The sequence below is a fragment of the Takifugu flavidus genome, chromosome 12 (genome assembly GCF_003711565.1).
Source record: "Takifugu flavidus isolate HTHZ2018 chromosome 12, ASM371156v2, whole genome shotgun sequence".
Lineage (NCBI taxonomy): Eukaryota > Metazoa > Chordata > Actinopteri > Tetraodontiformes > Tetraodontidae > Takifugu > Takifugu flavidus.
Window position 1 is genome coordinate 5,822,273 of NC_079531.1, and position 19,574 is coordinate 5,841,846.

Genomic DNA, 19,574 nt, shown 5'->3' on the forward strand with positions numbered 1-19,574 from the left:
AAACTATGAAAATGGCCATTAAAATATTTTTTCAAATCAATCACGATGAGCTTGTGTGGCGTGGACGAGCAGTTATGATTTCTGTAAGAAAATATCTTGCAATGGAATGAGCCTGAAAGAACTGAAATGTGACCATAAGCATACATAATTCTCATTAATCTATCTACGTGAAGACTTTCAAACAAAACACATTCTCCAGCCCCTCCCTCCCGCCTTTACCATCCTGACTAAAGCCCTAAACCTTAAACATTCAGTTCAACTTCAGCCATGTCTGAACCCTCATGTCTCAACAGCCCTCTGAAGTTGCAAAGACGAGCCAAAAGGTCCTCACTTCCAGAAATGTCCTCACTTTGCCTGCAGAATACAATTTCTGGCACTCAAAAAGTAGCAAGAACACACACACACACACTCATACACACTTGATTTACTTCATAATTGTCAGTAGTAGGCAAAAGATGAATTCATTTAGGATAATCTTTTCTGCAACCAAACATAGCTGGTGTAAATCCCAGGATGATGTGTTAGCCCATGTTAGGGAATGTTAGAAATGCATTAGGAGGAAGTAGTGCTTCCAAGAAAGGAACATTTCATTTTTTTGCTGGAAATACTCATTAGACTTGTGTAGCCCACTTCTCACAACTTTGAGAGCTTTGAGTTTGTAGAACTAAATGAATCTAGTTTTTAATCATTATTATCAACTAATCTACAATTAAATATGGGATCATATACCTTTTCTAATAATCGGTCCTGGAACAAAATGAATCAAATATTTATTTAAACTTCAAATATAGTGCAACAAACAATATTCTCATTCGGAAAAAAAAAAACTTCAACTAAAAGTTGTTCTAATCACTCAATCAACTTGACCACATGAAAAATACAGGTTCAGCTTCAAAGAAAATACACTCCCAGAATAAACTAGATGACCTTTAGCCATGCATGTTCTCAAATTTTAACAACTAAATATTCATATTTACATTCTCCCACCCCAGTAGATCCACACCGAACACACAAACAAATAACCCCGTTGCAGGCCTGATTTAGAAAAATCCTGGTTACTCCAAAAATGTCGAAAACTGTTTCCTCGGATGTAGTTCAGCTGCAGAGAGCGCTGGTTTACTGGTCCAAGTCGTTGATGAAAGGTGGTACCCCAGTTTGGTGTTCAGAGGCAGACAGGCCATGGAATCTCTCAGGCACTCAATGACTCCCTCCAGACGGTTAGGGATCCCACCATGGCAGTGGAAACAGAAACTCCTCACTGTTCTGTGATGGAACGGCAAGGCACAACCGATAGTGAGAGCTGTTTAAGCTACTCGCGGCTAAATGTTCACCCCCTGTACTAGAGAATGCTAATTACAGCCAGCATAAACTAACATGTGCTAACACGGATGCTTCTGCGGGGGCACAAAACACAGATGTATCCCCAATGATCACCTACAGAATGCCGAGGAGACAATCTTTTTGTTACAGAAAGATATACTGATGCTAAGAGATAGGTCCTTGCATGTTAAATGATCTTTTCACCAGCGCCATGCATCCTTCTGACCCCTCTCTCCTTTTTTCTCTCTTCCCCTTCCCACCAAATCTCCTCATCCACCTCAACCAATCACGCATCAGTTCAACACTTCCTCAATAACCACGATCCTGTTCGAAATAAAACAAAATATGTAGCAAAACAATCGAGTGTCTTTTAAACATTCTAACTCTTGTGAAATTGTACGTTTTGTGTTTTTAACAGTTTTAACCCAAGACAAACATTGTTTTTGATAATAGAAATGTTTGCTGGGTTACACCTGTCTGATCCAGCTCTTTGGGTTTCATGAGCATCTCTGACGCTTTCTGTCATTGATGACAAAAACGGTCCTTCAATGCTCACTGTGTCCACTCAGGCTGCCTAAAGTTACACCATCTATACTGTGACATTACACTTAACCCTTTTTTTCTTACTCACAAAATTGGACAAGAGAATCAGGATTGCTACACCCTCTTTCAGGTGCACAACCAAAAACAGGGAATTAAAGATTCATTGGTCTTCAGATGCAGCACTGCTTTATTTTTAGAGTCATTGTCCTTTGGGTTTTTCAGCCTGTCAGGCAGCTACACAGAGCTGTCGTTTTGTACCCACAGAGCAAAAGAAAGTGATGTGAAAACAGTAGAAGCAAAATTATAATATGGAACCCGTACTGTTCACCTGCCACTGTTCCCCTTACGACATCAGTCAGCCAGCCTGCAGCTGGATCGACCCGCCTGCACCAAACAAGACGGCAAGCACGCCAGCTGCTCAACAGATGTTCTGCTGCATGTCTGTTTGGGGCCTTTTAGGGGCTTTCTGAGTCCCAGGTCTCATGCTGCTGAGCATAATTCACTCTTTTGACCAGTGGTGGTCAGCAAAAAATGTGTGGTTTGCTGGGGGGTTGAACTAAAAGAGGCAAATAATGGGATCCAAGCCCCTCGTGCCAGACCTGAAATGACCCATCTGTCTTTTATTTTTCTCTTCATCTAAGAAGCCGCAGATTGGAGTGGCGTGTGCGTTGCGTCGGTCTGGGGAGCTCTGAGAGCCTCAAAGTCACTTTCATTTCCCACACAAGCCGTCAAGCTAGGATCACTTGTCATGTTCACCAGTGATCAGTGGGGAAAACGTGGAAGCGCCACCTTTAATCTTGTGCTGAAATTTAAAAGAAGAGGAAAGTGGGCCGATTCTGCGTCAGTCGATTACCACAACGCCGCCTCTGAATGCACTCTGACGGCCCGGTTTTAAACCGGCTGTTTCTGCCTCATCACCATGAAATCCTGAAATTTCTGTTGCATCACGACACCTTTCAGCGCACTTGTGAAACTATTAATACCGCGGTGCTAATTGGGCTGGAGAAGAGGAGCCTGCTAAATCCAGACTGGCATTTCTGTGCAGGATCCGTTCTGAAGCAGCTCTGCAGGAAACCACACATACTGTGGGGGGGGAGAACCCATATTTAAAGCCAGTATTTGCTGTGTTTTTTTCGTCGTCACAGAGTTGATCCCATTGCAACCAGTGGAGTCACTTTCTGCAGGGCTTGGCAACGTGATCGCCTGCCAGCCAGCTGATGAGGGCGCGTTATCCCTCTGTGATTACATATGACTGCACCTACTGAGGTTGGATCGTTTCTTGGAGAAAGTAATTATTACAGCAGAAATGAGACTGTCGCTAATTACCTGTTACCAGGGCTCAGTGATTACACCGACTGACGATGACTCACATTTACGGGAGCTGCCGTCGCTTCACCGTAACCGTAAGCGGCAAATACGAGAGGGCGCACCGAAGACAGCACGTCTTTAAATACCGGCGGCCATATTTGATGATGTAATTGACTGGGAAAAGATGCCCTGCAGGCAATAAAATCTGTTTTAAAATGCTTGTTTTTATTTCATTGGGGGGAAAATTGCAAATAATTTACCACATGCATTAGTTCTACTTTTACTTATTGGGTGGTCCGGTCATGTTTACTAGCGCAGATCTGATGTTCTCTAAGATAGTTACGCTAGCGAGGCCTCAGTAGCACAAATACAATCCAGTTTACACAAAACATCCAGGAAAAAAGACATTTCCAACAGATAATTGAGTCGGACTGTTGAAAGTCTTGGCAGACGGCCTCTCCTTTGCAGTTAGCTTATTTAAGGGCATCTTTTTTAAGGCTCTATTTAAAAAAAGAATAACGATAACATATAAGGGTGCAGACAGTAAAAGGCAATAATAACAAGCTGGTTAATAGTAGTAAAGTGGCTAAAATATTGAACTCTGTAATCAATCGCCTTTAAGTTGTCGCTTGTGATTTTAATTGTAGACGCGAGGCACACAGAAGGCTCTCATTATCACTAAGTGTGTGTGCTTACATCATCATTTCTTGCTTTCTCTCTGTCACACACACACACACGCACACACACACTAGGGGATTGAGCTTAGGAAAACAAGGAAGAAAAAGATGAACAAAGCTCCTAACGGGAGCCAGTACTAGCCAAAAAAACAGACAAGAACAAAAAAGGCAATTTCTGAACAGAGATATGGTGTCTCGCTGATAATGGGGGGAGCAGGTTGCTTTAATTCATGGTAAGAGTGATCTATAGTTTAAATATACATCACAGAGTGGCTGCAGTTAAATCATCAAAGGGAAATTATTCCAGCTGTATCACAAACCCACCTTAAGTGACACATTTCTAAGCCTCTCCTGTCTCCATCGCTCAGCCATATGCAGCTCCGTCCTCTCCTGATCCCCCCCCCCTCTCTCTCAGATCTGGGAATATTGGAACAGCCGCCTCCCCGCTGAACCTTGAGCTGCTTCTTAAAGCCCTGCTCTTGCTCTGAGACACTTTAGAGGCTGCAGATTTTTTAATTAAAGCCGCTTCCGAATGTGTGTCAGCTGCCGTCTGCAGCCTGTGATGAGCAGACCCCACCAAACTGCACGCACGCTCGGGCGACTTAAGGAAGGTGTCGGATCACAGTCTCTGCGGGGCAAAAAAACAAAAGAAAAACAATCAGCAGCAGGAAATAAAATATCTCTCAACGCTAATAATAGCTGCGAGACGAGGGGGGGTGTAGAAGCTTCAAAGAGCAGAGAGAAGGTTACTTTGAGATAACTACATCCATCAAAGACAACGCGTGACCAATACACACCATTTCAGCATTTCTTTAAATCACTCAAGATGAGTGTATGTGTGTGTGTGTGTGTGTGTGTGTGTGTGTGTGGTGTGTGTGTGTGTGTGAGGGGGGGGGGGGTATATCAGTTCAACCATGCATTTATACTTCTAATTTCTAGCTCCTAATCATATGAAAGAACTTGGGTTGCATTTAACTGGATACGGCTGCAGAGATAGGAGGAGGGAAATGTATATTTTCTATCTGTTCCCATAGTCATTGAAGCTTTTTTCTGAATATGTAATGGAAAATAAGTAAAAATGCACACTGCAAGTAAATCTGTAAATACCTCTGTGTAAGCCATCGCCTACTGGTGAAACCAAACTTCTCCTGAGTGTCGTCGGCTTCTTCAATGTGCTGTTTTGTTTTAGTTCAGATTCTTCAAAATTGCTGCAGGTTAATGTGCTCTCGTACGCAGCTCTGCTTACAGCGTGCACCCTAAATAGCTCTGCTGGTGTTGGACCTGTCTGTCAAGCTTATAGAAACAAGGCTCACCGGGTCTTGGGGCTGAGGAGAGGAGAGGAGTGGATATTAAAAAAGCCAAACCGACTTCAGCCAGTTCTTAATGTTGTGACATATATACAGTCAGAGGCGTGGTTGATGCAAGCCATTGAGCAGCCTGACGTGCTGCAGGAAATGAAGGTGTCTAATAAAGACACCCTTGACTCCACGAGTCACGAGTGGCTGAAATACAAATGCCTTTCCCACACCACTGTGATGCAAAGACAGTTGTATTCAAATAGGGACCCAATGCAATAGTGCAAACCGTAACCTTTCTTTTCACTGTCACTTCCTCTGTTTTCTTGGAGACGCAACAAAGGGCAACCAGAAGGGGCCTTGAAATAGAGGAATGATTGCCTAGCAACATATACTACTAACACTGCCGCAGTGGGAGTCCCGCAGGATGGCCTGACAGTGCAGACAGAGAGCAAAATAAGCTGCAACTGATAAGTTTTTGCCCTTTATGTCGTCTTTGTATTTTTATTTGTCTGCACGCAGTCGTCTCAAAGGTCAGACTCCAAACTTCAGCATGTGAATTCAACTTTTCGTCTTTTCAGTGAATACGAATTAGGCACTGCGTGGCATTCTAATGGATAATTTCTCCCTGCAACCACGAACTTGCCAGTGTGTGACACGAACAGAATTACATTCTCTATAAGATGGGTGTGCTGTCTGGGTGTCTGGAACGCTGGCGGTTGCAGAAATGTGTGGTTTCGTGCTGCCACCTGCTGTCTATTTGCAGGTATTTCGGCAGCAATGAAAATGCGTGCCACTGGGGAATAATATAATAACTCACACAGACTGGAAAGAAACCCTATGATGTCATCGTTATAGCCCGTCTTATTACGAATCCAGCAGCAATGAACAGCAGCACCAACAAGCAGCGAATTGTTCGGCATAGCTGTTCACCGGGTACGCAAATGTAGTGCCATGATGACATTCTGCCAGATGATTGGATTGATTTAAAGCCTTGATTCAAACGAAAAATGCTTCACGCCAGATGCTGCACAGAAGTTCCCTGGCTGTATAGGGTCCAGTTAGCATGCACCAAAAAGAGCTGGTGTTAAAATGTGCCGTTAAATTAGAAATTAATTCGAATATTTAAATCGTTTTTAACTAAACCCTCTACCCCCACACATTTAAGGTCATCTAACATTTAAGGAGAGGACACCTGGAGTGAAAGATGCTCCTTAACGTATTTCCTGCAAATTAATAGATATAACAATCTTATTAAAACGATGTGATGGATGATTTATGGGTGCAATTAAGTCCCCACATCGGAACTACATTTAAAGCACCTGCCTTCAAATGCTCTATTGGGTTTTTTTTTCTTTCATTTATAAAATAAAATAATTCTTTTTCTACAGAAAATTTACATTTTGTTTGCCTCATCAGAATTCTTCCGCCGCCTGGGGAGCGCGAGCACAGCCTTGGCCCCGCCCACTCCCCCGTCAGCGCGCCGCGATGGCTCCGCCCCCGCCTCGCGCTCGTAGCTATGGAAACTCGTCGCTGGCAACATCCAGCAGTGTGTTCTGCCTCCATCCTCATACCTCTCAGAGGTGCTGCCGAGTGTGTGCGCTCTCGTCACCGATACGTGACACACTGCAAGATGGCGAATGCGCGCCGCATGGTTTGTTTTGCTCTCTACGTCGGCCTGGGTAAGTTGTTCTCCCGGCTCCTCTGTGACATTAACACCGCCTCCCTCTGAACTCTCCGGGGTGCCTCACTCAGATATGTAACGCAGCGGCCAATGCTAATGTGATAACAGATGTTAGCTTGGAACGAACAGGTTGTGGAGTAACGATGCCATCGCGTTGCAGAAGGCGCTTTTATTGCCGGTGAGACATTGTTCATCAACTAGTACGCTGCGATTTCTTTGTGTCAGTGCGACGTAGTTCTAACTAGCATCATTTTTCGGAGTAACATCTTAATGCATGATTATGGTCCTGCTTGCTAACCTGAGCAAAGCAGCTTAGGAAGCGGTGTTTAGCATTTAAATGTCGCTTTATTCATAGCACCAACACGAAACCGGACCTCGATTTAGCCCGTGTGTGTGTGTTGTTGTTGTTTTTTGTCACAAGCCTGAAGCTAAAAACGACGACATCATTTGAATGGAGATGGAAAAGGTAGTAAATGGTAGGAGGACCTGCCGTGTCAGACCTGGGAGGAAGGTTACAATATGTCACAGGCCTGCAAAAGCATCATATAACGCTGCAATTACAAAAGGCTGCTGTGTGTATTATGCATGCAGCGCGACCATAAGTGCACGCTATTAAATCTGGTGGTGTTAACTTAAGCATTTAAGCAGCTCTATTTGTCCCAAAGTGGTAAAGCGTGGTTGATTGACCCGTGGTGATGCTGGGTGAACTGATGATGGACAGTGAAGAATCAGTCATATTCCAGATGAGCAGATGCTGGTGTGTTTGGATCAATGCACCCCCCCCCCCCCCCCAACCCCAAAGGTTTGCACTTAATGGTCGCCCCTTTGGCGGTGGAGCGGGTCAGATTTAATGGTAGATCGCATCAGAAAGCGTTGGGTTCTTTCACACAGGCCAGCGTGTGAATTAAGTGACTAATGGTGACCATCAGGCAGAGCCCGTCCGGCGCTGAGGCGGATGCAGCCATGTGCAAACGTGCTTCAGTCCTTAACCAAAATGAATGAGTCTACCCTCGGGCCATTAGGATTATGAAGTGAATAATAATCAGTTTTCACATCATTCATGCTTCGTATCATTTGGGCACAGTGGTGCGTGAATGAAAATTTTGCCTCGTGATTCCACTGTGACGCGAAAATGTTGCACTTTTCGCGTGTCCTCGTCGATTCTCGGTCATTTCGGTGAACTGCTGGCTGTCTGAACTACCTGATATGACTTTTGTTCAAGCTAGAATTCACCAATAAGCCGCTGCATGTGAGAGAAATGTGTTTTGCACATTTCCTGTTTACAGCCTAACCAATGTCATTCGTGTGTCCTGGTGGAAGCAGCAGGGGGTGGGGGAGACATCGCTCTCATGTCCTAAACTTACATTTCCCTCATGAGCTTATGACAACACAAATGTTTCCTTCTCGTTTAGAGGAGCGATTAATTGTTATAACAAAGTCGTTACCGTGTGCCGACCATCCCAGTGGTCCCTTGTGTCCGTGTGTGAGCTTCGGAATATTTGCCACAACAAGACTGGAATGTCTGGGAAAGTGTCCTTTTATAGATGACTTTTTTTTGTTGTTTCTAGCAGAGATGATGTGGACGGACGGGGCTTTCATATTCATGGATAAGAGGATTGTGGTTATTAAATAGCACATGTTCTCTCAGCACAGACCCTAGGTCTATAGACCTACTTTATATGCATTGCAATAAGAAAGATAAAAAAAAACAAGCTTTTGTTTAGGCTTTTCCAGCAAGCGCAGAGATTATTTCCCTCATTCAGGAGCACCGTCCTGCCTTTAGCCTACATTCTGACACCATTGTTGTGTGAATGCCTTTATTCTCAGCTTGTATTAGTAATTGGGCGCTCTTAATTGAAGGTGGCTTTACGTTCCCACGGCCTCATTTCAGGATCTTGTCCACACTGTGTCTGATTCCCCAGTTTGCAGGACGGGAATTTTCAAATCTGGCGCCGCGTTTATGTAAAACTCCATAGTGAATTCATCTGTGAAGGGGAATCTTTGTGGTGTAACTTTGTCTTTTTTCTCTTTTAGAGAGAAAAAGGGGGGAGTTATGTGATAAAGACTCCTTTTCCAAAAAGGCACGGCTCCATTAAAACTTTATTAGATTAACGTTTATCTTAGAATAACACACAAGACCCACTGAGAACCGTTTATATCTGCCATCTCCATCGGTCCAGGTTTCAGCTGTGACTTCATGCCTGACTGAAGTGTCACTGAATAGACGCTGCCTGGCGTGCACGTACGGCGAAGGAGCGTCCGCCGGTCGGGCTGGTGTCTCCCTGGACGTCCACTCACTGCCGAGCTAAAAATAGCCCTCGATGAGCAGGGTGGGAAAGTCAGCAACAAAGACGGAAGTGAGACCCGGGAGTCAGATCTCGTCAGCGTCCGCAGCTGCGTTTGCACGAGCCCGACGCCGCGTCAGAGGCCACGTTTCCGCCCTACATCCCAGCGGCGACGATCTTCCTCTGAATAAACACCTGGAGCGCTCGCGTTGCCTCAGAGACGTCCTGCAGCCTCTTCAGATCACTAATTTCAGCCTTTGCGCCACATCTGGCACCGCGAAGGCCTTCATTACTCAGCGGGGGGGCTCTTGGACACCCAGCAATTGTTGCATTTAGAAGCGGCGCAGACATCGTCGGCTAAGAACAGGCTGCCAGCTTTGTTCTTCGCATTTCTAATGGCGCGGCGCAATAATTTGCAGGTCTGAAATGGTAATTGTTGCATTTCCCCTAATTTGTTGTGGCACGCTCTTGCTTTGTGCGTCAATTGACATCGCGCGGGCCCAAATTTGAGGACGGAGCGAAATTGTGTCTTTTTCCATTAAAATCTGACATTTACAAAATAGCACGCGTCGCTTGGAGGAGCTCGCTGGTGCACGGGACGTAAATAAGCCGATCTCTCTGCCGCTGTTTATGCCAGGAGGGAAACTGAGGAGGGCGATTAAATACCCTTCGGATTTGAGCACTTTCATGTCTCTGCGTTTAAATTGCTTCTTTGGGGATCTCGATAAAAGATAAATGATGAATAAATCAGCCTTTTTTTGTTTGATTTTACAAATGTAGTGAAATAAACACACAAAACAATTATAGAAAGACATAAATAAAAAGGTGATGTTGTCGGGGTGTGTTAAAATGTGTGTGTTAGAATAAAACCATGACAGCTCTGTACCTTAATGGATGACGCATCATCGGGATTTAGAGTTTAACAGCACATTGTTGGCCCTAAATCCGTCTGTTCTCAATTTTGATTTCCACTGCAGGGCGTGGGCCCTTATACTAAAATACACCAGAATATCCCATTATTCTGAACAAAAAACACGCAGAAAAAGGACCTTTTTCTGAGCAGGGATGGGTTGGCGAGGGATTTTGGTGCTTAAAACTCTTTGGTTTGTTCGCGTGTGAATACTGTGGTCAAAGTTAGACTCTGGGGGGGGTCAAAACCTCCAAGCAGAGAACCAAAGTCAGCATTTTATCATCAGATGAGTCAGTCAAAATGCAGCGTGACGGCTAAGACTATATGAAAAAAAAAACAGCTGTTGAAATTTATGGATATTTTCAAGAGGATAATCTCTCCTTCAGCCGCTCTTCATCACATTATATAATCAGGGTATATCCATTGTGCAGCGCGCGTTAGCATTGCACGCAACAAACGTGCAAGTTTGGGCTTCACGTGTTAATCTTCTCTAACAGAAATGGGAAGTCGCAGTATTAATGAGCTGTGGTAACTCAAATCAGATCCCAAGGCTCTCACCCTCTCTGAGAGCTTCTATATTTGTCACTCTAATCTGCTGTTTATTAGGCACCCTGCCGAGCCGATAAAGCGTGCTAATGAAAATGTTTGCGCGTGCCATCAGGGTTACTTAGCGGTTAGTGACTCACTATTTTGTTCGCAGGTCTCGTCCCCTCATCTCTGGGGGTAATCCTCCGCACCACGGACAAGATCGTATGGGCCAACGAGTTCGAGCGTGAGTTGCTGGAGCGTCACCTTAATCTATTTTGTCACAGGAACGTTTGCGTTTTGCTAATGTCGGAGGCGACCACCTGCTCTCATGCTGTCTGTTTCCTCCGCAGCCATCGAGCTGACCTGTTTAATAGAGTCCATCTCCACAAACAACCCCAGGATCGAGTGGAAAAAGATTAAGAATGGCATCCCCAGTTATGTGTACTTTCAGAACAAGGTATCAGGTAAAGCGCTCGGAGAGTTTCCTCTTTAAAGTCAGTCATTAGAGACCCAACTGGCTGCTCAGGGGAATGAAAGCTACCTTGAATGAACTTGGCAGCGAGTGTTGTTTTTCTCACGTGCTGTGTATGTGAATGAGCAATTGTAAGGACCCCCCCCTCTCTCTCTTTCTCAAAAAAGGGGACTTGGAGAACAGAGCTCAGCTCAGAGAACCAGCCAACATCCTGATCTTCAACACCACCCGATCTGACACGGCGGAGTACCGCTGCGAGGTGGCCGCCATCGACGATCAAAGGGACTTTGATGAGATCCTTATTAGTCTTGCAGTGAGAGGTACGGTCTGCAGAGCTCCACCAAGGACGGGAGGGAGCGGGGCCAGATTTACACTCGCTTGCTTCTGGGCAAAGTCAAAATTATGACCCGCCTCAGAAATCAAAAACTGAAGGTTACGCAACGAGTCGAAAATTGTACGACCCAAGTTTGGAACGGGCTGTTAAAGCAGCAACAGTGCAAGTTCTCCCATCCGGTCCAGTAAATTAAAGGTTTCTCGGACAGTTTTAAGGAGAGGAAAGTCTTCAACGTCCACGCACTGTCTGTCTGTGTGCAGTCAAACCTGTGGTGCCGAGGTGCAGCGTGCCAGAGGCCGTCACAGTTGGAACCTCCACCGAGCTGCGATGCCTGGAGAACGAGGGCTTCCCCGCTCCACAGTACCGCTGGTTCCACAACAACGAGGAGCTCCCCCTGGAACCCAAAACCAGCCTGAAGTTCGTCAACTCCTCCTACAGCATAAACCCCGACACCGGAGGGCTGGTGAGAAACACACAGGGGGGTTATTTCTGTTGTGTAATACATCAAAAAATAAATGAATAGAAAGAAATGTGGTTCCCCCCATATTCAGAGAAGGAAATGAAGAAAGTAGACAGCAGATGCTATAGCAGAACGCAGCTTATCTGAAGTCCATATGAACAGCTTAATCTGAATAAAACCTTCACCATCATATGACTAATAGCAGGATTAAAGCACGCATGTAAAGATAAGGCGCATGAACAGAGGATGAAGCTCCATCCAGACAAGCAGCTTTTAACTTTGGCTTTATCTTCAGCCAAGCAGCCGTTCAGCGTTTTGCTGACTGTGCGATGTGTCACCGCGCTGAAGCACCTCTGAAAATATCTCTCCAGAAATTCCGACGGGTGAGAAAGGAGGACGCCGGGGAGTACTACTGCCAGGCCAAGAACGACGCGGGGCACGCGCAGTGTCACCCCCAGATGATGGAAGTCTGTGAGTGTCCGAACGTCTGAGTCAGTGTTTCCCGGGGGCGAGTCTGTGACCTCACGTAGAGAAACAGAATCCTGGGTTTCGCTCAAACTGCAGAGTCTGCAGGAATACGAGTGGCCTGTCTGTTACACACGAGCTCCAAAATCAATCACCAGGCCTGGAAACTCTGCTGATTAGCTTCACTGAATTTTAGATCCCTGTACAACAGGACTCTAATACCAGACAATCGACACATGAACTCCAGGTGAAATAAATCCCGCCTTCTGTTGCAGACGACGTGGACATCCTTGGAATTTTCCTCAAGACTTTCGGCGTGGTCCTCTTCTTCTTCTGTCTGGCCGCCTGCGTTTGTCATTCCCTGAAACGCGGATGCTTCCACAGCAAAGGCCACAGTGAAAACAAGTGGGTACAACAACGCCGCCGTCATTCCGTGCAAGGGATTCCTGATTTCTCACCGATTCCCTCTCTTTTCAGCTACAACTGGGCGGCGCCCAACAATGGCGTCGAGTACGGCGACGCCGATGAGGTAGGCGCAGGATTTTCTTAGCGGGGTTACTATCGTGGCCGCTCTCTATGCTAACTTTTGCCAACTTTCCGTTGTTAACAGGGTCATTTTCGCCACAAGTCTTCCTTCGTCATTTGACAGGAGACCCTCGATGGAGGGACATTAAAACGGGAGTGTCGACACGATCTGTGAAGCTGTGGAAGGTTCGAGGCGTAATATGGCACATTATTCTCTGATGCACATGAAAATTAAGTCAAACAACTTGCCAAAGTACTTTTCGTGTTAATGGGTTTTTTTTGTACTGTATCATATTTTCAACAATGAAGATTTTTGTTCCTCGTTTATTCTGTCCCACTATGTGTTTTCGATCACACATTCAAACCGTTTCATAGGCGCCGCCTTCCCTGTTTTTGCTCGGTCGCGTTTGAGGAAAATGCTGGAAGCTGCGTTCCTTTCCCCCGCATATCGCCTTTTATAGCTTTTAAATTTTATACTGATCATACTAAAGTTGCGTTGCTGAATGGCGAGGAATCTTTTTCATTGGATAAACATGTTCTCGTTTGTTTTGTGTGGGGAAGAGAAGAACTTTTTTGTATATACTGTAGTTTCTCGGGCAATAAGCATCAAATTGTAAACGGCTGAGCTCTGAATTATAAGGCACAATTTATCAGCCTCCCTTATATTTACAGAATATAACACGTATGTATGAGTGTGAATCAGAAAAACATGTAATGCTGCAGACTCAATAACTTTAAAGGTGGCGTATGTAGGTCTGATTTCCGAGTGCTGTTTCTGTGTTTAAGTGACCTTCTGTGCTTTACTGATTATTTCGTCAGTATCGGACATGTTGTCCACTCGACTTGTTGTTTATTGTAAATAAAAGCCTACTGTTTTTTGGTTTGTTTAATTCATTGCACTCCATACCTTATTGTACATATGCAAAGAAACCATATGTTGGAAATAAATCCACAGTATTTACTGGTTTGTGTGTTTCTGCAGTGTTGAGCCTGTCATTTTAACCAGTCACGTCAGTAATTTGTGTAACAACTCAGGAACTGCTGTGAAACGTCCATTGTTAATTTGATATCAATTCTATGTCCATGGTATTTTGTTTCTATTAAAACATTTGGTAAACTGTCTCAGAGGCTGAAATATGCTGTGGTTTTACTTTTTTATTGTGGACATACTGTCTCAGTCCATCTGCGCAGTAGATTTTGAAGAAATTTAAAGTTAACTTGATAGACATGTAACAAATGTTCCATTTTACTATATCAGTTTAAATGTGTTCTGTAGATTCAAAGTTCAATAAACAATGCAAAGGGCGGCAGATATAGACTACATATAAAAATGCGGAAATATGTGCTGTTCTTCCTTCCACTTTTTGAGTACGGTAGTATTCCAAGGAAGAAACTGGTTTTAACCACACAAGTGGGTACATTTTGCAATGAGACATTTCACTTCTGCCTACGGAAATGTAAAATATTACACCACTTCTGAATGTTTCAGATAATCAAAAATTACATTTACATACATAAAGTACATACATTTGATGCCTAGAGTATTAAATTTGTATTCCTGTAATGTAATTAAGTTGAAAATGTTGAATAATTATCCAAGTTTCAACTTTCTACAGAGGTACTGTTGCTTATAAATACATGCACTCCCATGCCTTAGGTACGACGCAAATATTGCGCACTTCCGGGTATGCTTTATTTTGAAAGAACTCTACCCGGAAGTAGTTAGGCCATTTGCAGGTGTCGCTACGCCACATCCTGAGCGTATGACAAGACCCGTCTTCTTTGCTTCCAGGCAGCAAACATGTAATATATGCTCACCTTGTCTTAATATGACACAGTGTGGCCAGTGCAAGGCATTTATGTGAGGTGTTAAAGTCAAAAGAAGGGAATCCGAAAGGGAGAATTCGCTGATGGACGTATTCTCGAGCGTTAGCGCAGTGCTATTGCTATTCGCTTCGTCGTTGCATTGGAGTGTTGACATGTAGCAAAATGTGGATTTTCCTGTAAAACGACCGTGATATTTTTAAGTTTGCTGTTGTGTTGTGTGTGCTGTGAGCTCCAGGGCACACTTTAAAACACAAACCCCGCCAGGTGTCGTCGAATCCACTTTAAAACACCGTTATCGGTGTTCCTAGAAAAAAAAAGTTGTCGCGTCGAGATAAGAGTTGACACAGCTGCAACGTTACGATGAGTTTCTTCAGTTTTGGACAAAGTGCAGAAATCGACGTGGTCCTCAACGACGCCGAGACGAGGAAGAAGGCTGAGCACAAAAGCGAAGATGGGAAGAAAGACAAATATTTCCTTTTCTACGATGGCGAAACCGTGAGTGGGAAGGTGAACGTCACGCTGAAGAACCCCGGAAAGAGGCTGGAGCATCAGGGCATTAAAATCGAGTTTGTGGGCCAGATAGGTACGTGAATGAGCACCGGTGTCCACTGCAATGCACTTTACAATCAAACTTTTTTTAGGCCTCGTTTGATTATCAAATATTGTAACCCGGCCGCCGATGTTAGGGCGTGTGCACAAATGATTTGACTTCAAATTCATGGAGTAATTTTAAGGTATTTCCAATAATGGTGTGTAGTTTACTTAGTTATAATAGTTGTCTTTTATGACGTCCAGTTAAACTGACCTGATCTCTAGTGGAAAAGTAGATCATGTCAATGTTGTTCCCCTCTTTTGCCATTTGCAGAGCTATATTACGACAGGGGAAACCATCACGAGTTTGTCTCCCTGGTCAAAGATCTTGCCAGACCAGGTGAAATCACTCAGTCGCAGACCTTCGACTTCGAGTTCACCCACGTCGAAAAACCTTACGAGTCCTACACGGGTCAGAACGTCAAGCTGAGGTAGGTCTGATCGTTGACCTTTTACTGTGTAGTAAAATGAGTGACCGAGTGTCACTCTTTAACTTTACATTCAATCAGAAATCCTCCATAGTTGGTTACTGGGCTTTTCTTAAGGGCTTACTTGTTTATGTCCGCTGGCAGATATTTTCTTCGAGCCACCGTGATCAGAAGACTCAATGACATCAGCAAAGAGTTGGACATTGTTGTCCACACACTCAGCACTTACCCTGAACTCAATTCCTCCATTAAAATGGAAGTGGGCATTGAGGATTGTCTCCATATTGAGTTTGAATACAACAAATCCAAGTAAGGTTGTTTTTTTTTAAATTAATCGGTATACATTCCCCCGTCCCACATGAATTCATGTTCAAGATCATTAAACTTCACTTGTACTTCATCAGATACCACCTGAAAGACGTCATTGTGGGGAAAATCTATTTCCTGCTAGTCAGGATTAAGATCAAGCACATGGAGATTGACATCATCAAACGGGAGACGACGGGCACCGGTCCGAGCATCTACCACGAAAATGACACCATCGCAAAGTACGAGATCATGGATGGAGCTCCAGTCAGGGGTAAACCACACGTCTGCGCCGCTTGTCATTCCACTCCTGAAGCATCATTCCTAATCCGTCCGCAATGCCTCTTCGTCTTAGGCGAGTCCATTCCCATCCGGTTGTTCCTGGCTGGCTACGACCTCACCCCCACGATGCGAGACATCAACAAGAAGTTCTCGGTGCGCTACTACCTGAACCTGGTGCTGATCGACGAAGAGGAGAGGCGCTACTTCAAGCAACAGGTGAGAGAAGGCGGCTGGCACGGTGGAGTCTGGCTGATGTCTTTGTCCTCATCTTTCCTTCTGTCTACACCACGTCCTCCTTTCAGGAAATCACGCTATGGAGGAAAGGCGACGTGGTGAGGAAGAGCATGTCCCATCAGGCCGCCGTCGCCTCTCAGCGGTTCGAGGGGTCCGCGGCTTCGGAGAGCGCGCTGGAGCAGGCCGCAAAGGAAGAGAGCGGGTAGAGCCTCATCTCCTCCTGAAGACTCATCAGCGTCTGCGTCAGAGTGTCCGAGACACCCGTCACCTGTACAACATCCGGCCGAAGCAGCTGTTTTTGCTTTCCCCCCCACTCATGGCCACAGTTGGGATGAAGAAGGGAGGCTCACGTGAACACTAGAACAGTTTGCATGAGGCGTTCCGAGTGGCTTCAGGCTGCTGGTCTGTCATATCTCATTAATCTTTGTTTTTTCTTGATGGGAATCAGATTCAGTGTCTCACTTTGTAACACAAAGTCTTTCATGTGAAATTGACTTGATAAAATAGATCTAACCTCTTCGCTGTTTTTAACCTGTTATTTTATACATTCCACCTTAAATAATCACATTCCTAACATTATTACCAGGCCAGGAAATCAAAGATGTTTGCACTGCTATGAATCGCTGTTCATGTTCTCTTTTGGCCTTTTTTGTGGAAACTGGAGTTTTGTTTGTTAATTAGAAAAAAAAGTATAATTGCGAGCTAATTTGTGAGACCAGCTTAGACCTCTAATCCTCTTCCTGTGTGTGCATTGATGATCCAGCACACGGTGCCACATACGCCACCGCTGGTGTCCACGCGCTTTACCTCGCCATTCCAGTATTGTTGGGGACGGGGAGTCTTCTGTATCCTCTTTATCAGAGACTTGACAGTTGTGCTTCAATGTATCAAGCGAATTAAATCTTCCTGCTTTGAATAGTTTTAGTCTTTTAACCAGAGAAATCTTTAACATTAGAACTATCCATCTTTTGCAAAACTGCTGATTTATTCTTCCATGTCCAAAAAAAGTTGAATAAATTGATGCCAAAATAGAAAAGCTTTGAATTGTGTTGTGACTGTGATACTTTACTCTAATGTCTTCAAAATACTTTTAAGATTCAGCAGAAAAAACCATCCAAAGGTGTTCAGGAGGTGGGTCCAAATCCTCACAGAGGCGCTTTATCCTCCAGACTCACCACAAACTCAAACTCCTCTGCAGAGAAGATGAACAGCAACGTCTGGTGTTGAAGGGAAACATGAAGGACACGAGGCACACCCACCTGGCTGAGCCAGACTTACCGGTGGTCAGCGGCTGCACGGAGAGCCTGGTTCTGGCGAAGAGCACCATGTCCTTCAGAGGACCTCCCTGAGCACGGTGCTGCAGGTGGTACTTCTTAAGCTCTGACAGAGGGATGAAACGCTTCATCATCCTTTGGTACTGAACGTCAACCTGAGAACGCATCAAAAAAACCTCAGCATGCTCAAACATGAGAACTGACTTGTTTTTTGGTTTACCATGCTCCATTTGGGGTTGTCAGGCTTACTGCTGGCGTCAAAGTGGACGTCTTTCTTATCAAACTGTGTGTGGTCCACATACGCTTCCTTAACGATCTAGATTTTATAAAACAACCAGCTGAAGGTTGAAGTATCTCAGCCAATCGGAGCATCGGCGGGCCAGAAGCCTGACTTGCCTTCATGAGTCCGGCTATCCCCGGTTGCTTGCAGTTGCTATGGTAGAAGAAGGCCAACTGCCCCTTCTTCATCTGCCTCATAAAATTGCGTGCCTGAGGTCAGAGGTCGTTGCTGGTGAGCGTGACGTAAAAAAGGCTTGTGGGCGATTTTGGGATGTTTCGGTTCGACTGACCTGAAAATTCCGAACGCCGTCCCAGCAGCTGGTTTGGTCCAACATAGTCTTCAGATCCTCAATCCCGAACTGAAAGATGAACCAGACCTGTGAGTCCACAGCTGCACTCTGGAGCAGAGTCAGGGACGTCACGACACACCTTCACGTCGATGCCGTTCTCGAAGCGGCTCTCGGGCTCGGACTTCATCAGCCAGTGGCTGTGCGCCGGAGGGTCGTCCGCTTTTACGCTCTCCTTAGATTTTCCAGTTGCTTTCCTTTTACCACCAACAGAGGCTTCTGCCGCAGAGACCTTTCCACCATCATCGGCTTTGCCTGGTGAGGAAACGACCGCCACTTACAAAAGCAGGCAGGATTTGTTACCGTCTCTTGGATCTGCTTACCTGCATCTGCAGCTTTTTTACTCATTCTGGGTCTTTTCTTTGGCGCCATCTTTTTCTGACAATGAAATATTCAATGAATGAATTTATTCCCCCACTACACGTGTAGCTGTTGTCTGTTATGTCAATCATTCTTCCTGTAAATTGATGCAACATAATCATTTTGGACACCACATTTTGGCTTTAAAATGAAAATTGTTTTGTATTGTTTAAATATTTTCATTAATTTACAATTATATTTCTAATGCAGGGAGGCACTTGGTGGTTTATTCGTTTTAATTTAAATTAAACACAACACTATTTAATTTAAAAAAAAAACATACTAATGTTTTTTATAGTTTTTGCTGCAGCTAAGTTATAAATTTTGTACCTACATTAGCGTTCTCCTGGTGGATAAAGTTTCTTCCTCTTTTATAATTTGCTTTACATTTTGACTCTTCAGCACTTTAAACGTAATTATAGTGCATGTTTGTCCAGTAACTCTTACCTTTAGTGAAATAGTGCTTCTATAGTGCGTTGGAAGCCACCAACCAGCTAAAAACACATGTGATACTAAGCAAGCTTAATGGTGTACTTGATTTATGTACCAGACACTACCGGTTTCTATCTCCAACCATATCCGTTAGGCAATGGCATACTAGCTCCGGGTTACGATGTCTTATAACACAATATCAAACCGTTTTCTTTTCTAGGACAGTATACGAATGACCCGCCTTACTTCGCTTGTGATTGGGTAAACGTGCTCCACCTCCGACCAATTACCGAGTCTCGTGGTAAAGTCAACCAATCCCACCAACGGAAGCGGCACATACGAGCCAATCAGATGCTCTGTATAACAGGCCACGCCCATTTAGCGCCTACGCCATCCTAGCAAAAGCAC

At 44.7% G+C, this 19,574-nt stretch overlaps 3 protein-coding genes across 5 annotated transcripts; 2 read left to right on the plus strand and 1 right to left on the minus strand.

Moving 5' to 3' along the window:
- Positions 1 to 6,654: 6,654 nt before the first annotated feature.
- jam3a (junctional adhesion molecule 3a) lies at positions 6,655 to 13,928 on the plus strand. The gene is made up of 9 exons (XM_057049364.1): positions 6,655 to 6,825; positions 10,723 to 10,794; positions 10,901 to 11,014; positions 11,190 to 11,342; positions 11,617 to 11,819; positions 12,188 to 12,287; positions 12,557 to 12,686; positions 12,759 to 12,810; positions 12,892 to 13,928. The coding sequence occupies exons 1-9, from the start codon at positions 6,663 to 6,665 to the stop codon at positions 12,925 to 12,927; spliced, it is 1,023 nt and encodes a 340-aa protein (XP_056905344.1). The 5' UTR covers positions 6,655 to 6,662; the 3' UTR covers positions 12,928 to 13,928.
- Positions 13,929 to 14,526: 598 nt separating this feature from the next.
- LOC130534804 (vacuolar protein sorting-associated protein 26B-like) lies at positions 14,527 to 17,510 on the plus strand. Its single transcript, XM_057049365.1, has 6 exons — positions 14,527 to 15,216; positions 15,499 to 15,655; positions 15,797 to 15,961; positions 16,057 to 16,232; positions 16,314 to 16,456; positions 16,543 to 17,510. Exons 1-6 carry the CDS (start codon positions 14,994 to 14,996, stop codon positions 16,678 to 16,680), a joined length of 1,002 nt encoding a protein of 333 aa, XP_056905345.1. The 5' UTR covers positions 14,527 to 14,993; the 3' UTR covers positions 16,681 to 17,510.
- Positions 17,437 to 19,559, minus strand: thyn1 (thymocyte nuclear protein 1). 3 transcript variants are annotated; one of them, XR_008952970.1, is made up of 8 exons: positions 19,413 to 19,544; positions 18,698 to 18,752; positions 18,457 to 18,629; positions 18,318 to 18,386; positions 18,145 to 18,237; positions 17,969 to 18,064; positions 17,753 to 17,854; positions 17,437 to 17,666 (listed from the first exon to the last, which is right to left on the minus strand). XR_008952970.1 is itself a non-coding variant. In XM_057049366.1 (8 exons), the coding sequence occupies exons 1-8, from the start codon at positions 19,542 to 19,544 to the stop codon at positions 17,620 to 17,622; spliced, it is 816 nt and encodes a 271-aa protein (XP_056905346.1). In that variant the 5' UTR covers positions 19,545 to 19,559; the 3' UTR covers positions 17,437 to 17,619. The 3 variants fall into 3 exon arrangements, 2 of the variants coding, with proteins under 2 accessions (XP_056905346.1, XP_056905347.1); XM_057049366.1 differs by having other exon boundaries at positions 17,753 to 17,903; positions 19,413 to 19,559; XM_057049367.1 differs by lacking the exon at positions 19,413 to 19,544 and adding an exon at positions 19,182 to 19,339 and having other exon boundaries at positions 17,753 to 17,903.
- Between the last annotated feature and the right edge of the window lie 15 nt (positions 19,560 to 19,574).

Excerpts from the sequence above, each read along its gene's own strand:
- jam3a (XM_057049364.1), top strand. The coding sequence starts at position 6,663 with ATGGAAACTCGTCGCTGGCAACATCCAGCAGTGTGTTCTGCCTCCATC. Across the intron at positions 11,015-11,189 it reads CTTTCAGAACAAGGTATCAG|GGGACTTGGAGAACAGAGCT; the intron begins GTAAAGCGCTCG and ends TTCTCAAAAAAG. Across the intron at positions 11,820-12,187 it reads ACCCCGACACCGGAGGGCTG|AAATTCCGACGGGTGAGAAA; the intron begins GTGAGAAACACA and ends ATATCTCTCCAG.
- LOC130534804 (XM_057049365.1), top strand. The coding sequence starts at position 14,994 with ATGAGTTTCTTCAGTTTTGGACAAAGTGCAGAAATCGACGTGGTCCTC. Across the intron at positions 15,217-15,498 it reads CGAGTTTGTGGGCCAGATAG|AGCTATATTACGACAGGGGA; the intron begins GTACGTGAATGA and ends TGCCATTTGCAG. Across the intron at positions 15,656-15,796 it reads GGTCAGAACGTCAAGCTGAG|ATATTTTCTTCGAGCCACCG; the intron begins GTAGGTCTGATC and ends GTCCGCTGGCAG.
- thyn1 (XM_057049366.1), bottom strand. The coding sequence starts at position 19,544 with ATGGGCGTGGCCTGTTATACAGAGCATCTGATTGGCTCGTATGTGCCG. Across the intron at positions 18,630-18,697 it reads TAAAAAAGCTGCAGATGCAG|GCAAAGCCGATGATGGTGGA; the intron begins GTAAGCAGATCC and ends TTTCCTCACCAG. Across the intron at positions 17,667-17,752 it reads CGTGCAGCCGCTGACCACCG|AGGAGTTTGAGTTTGTGGTG; the intron begins GTAAGTCTGGCT and ends TCTTCTCTGCAG.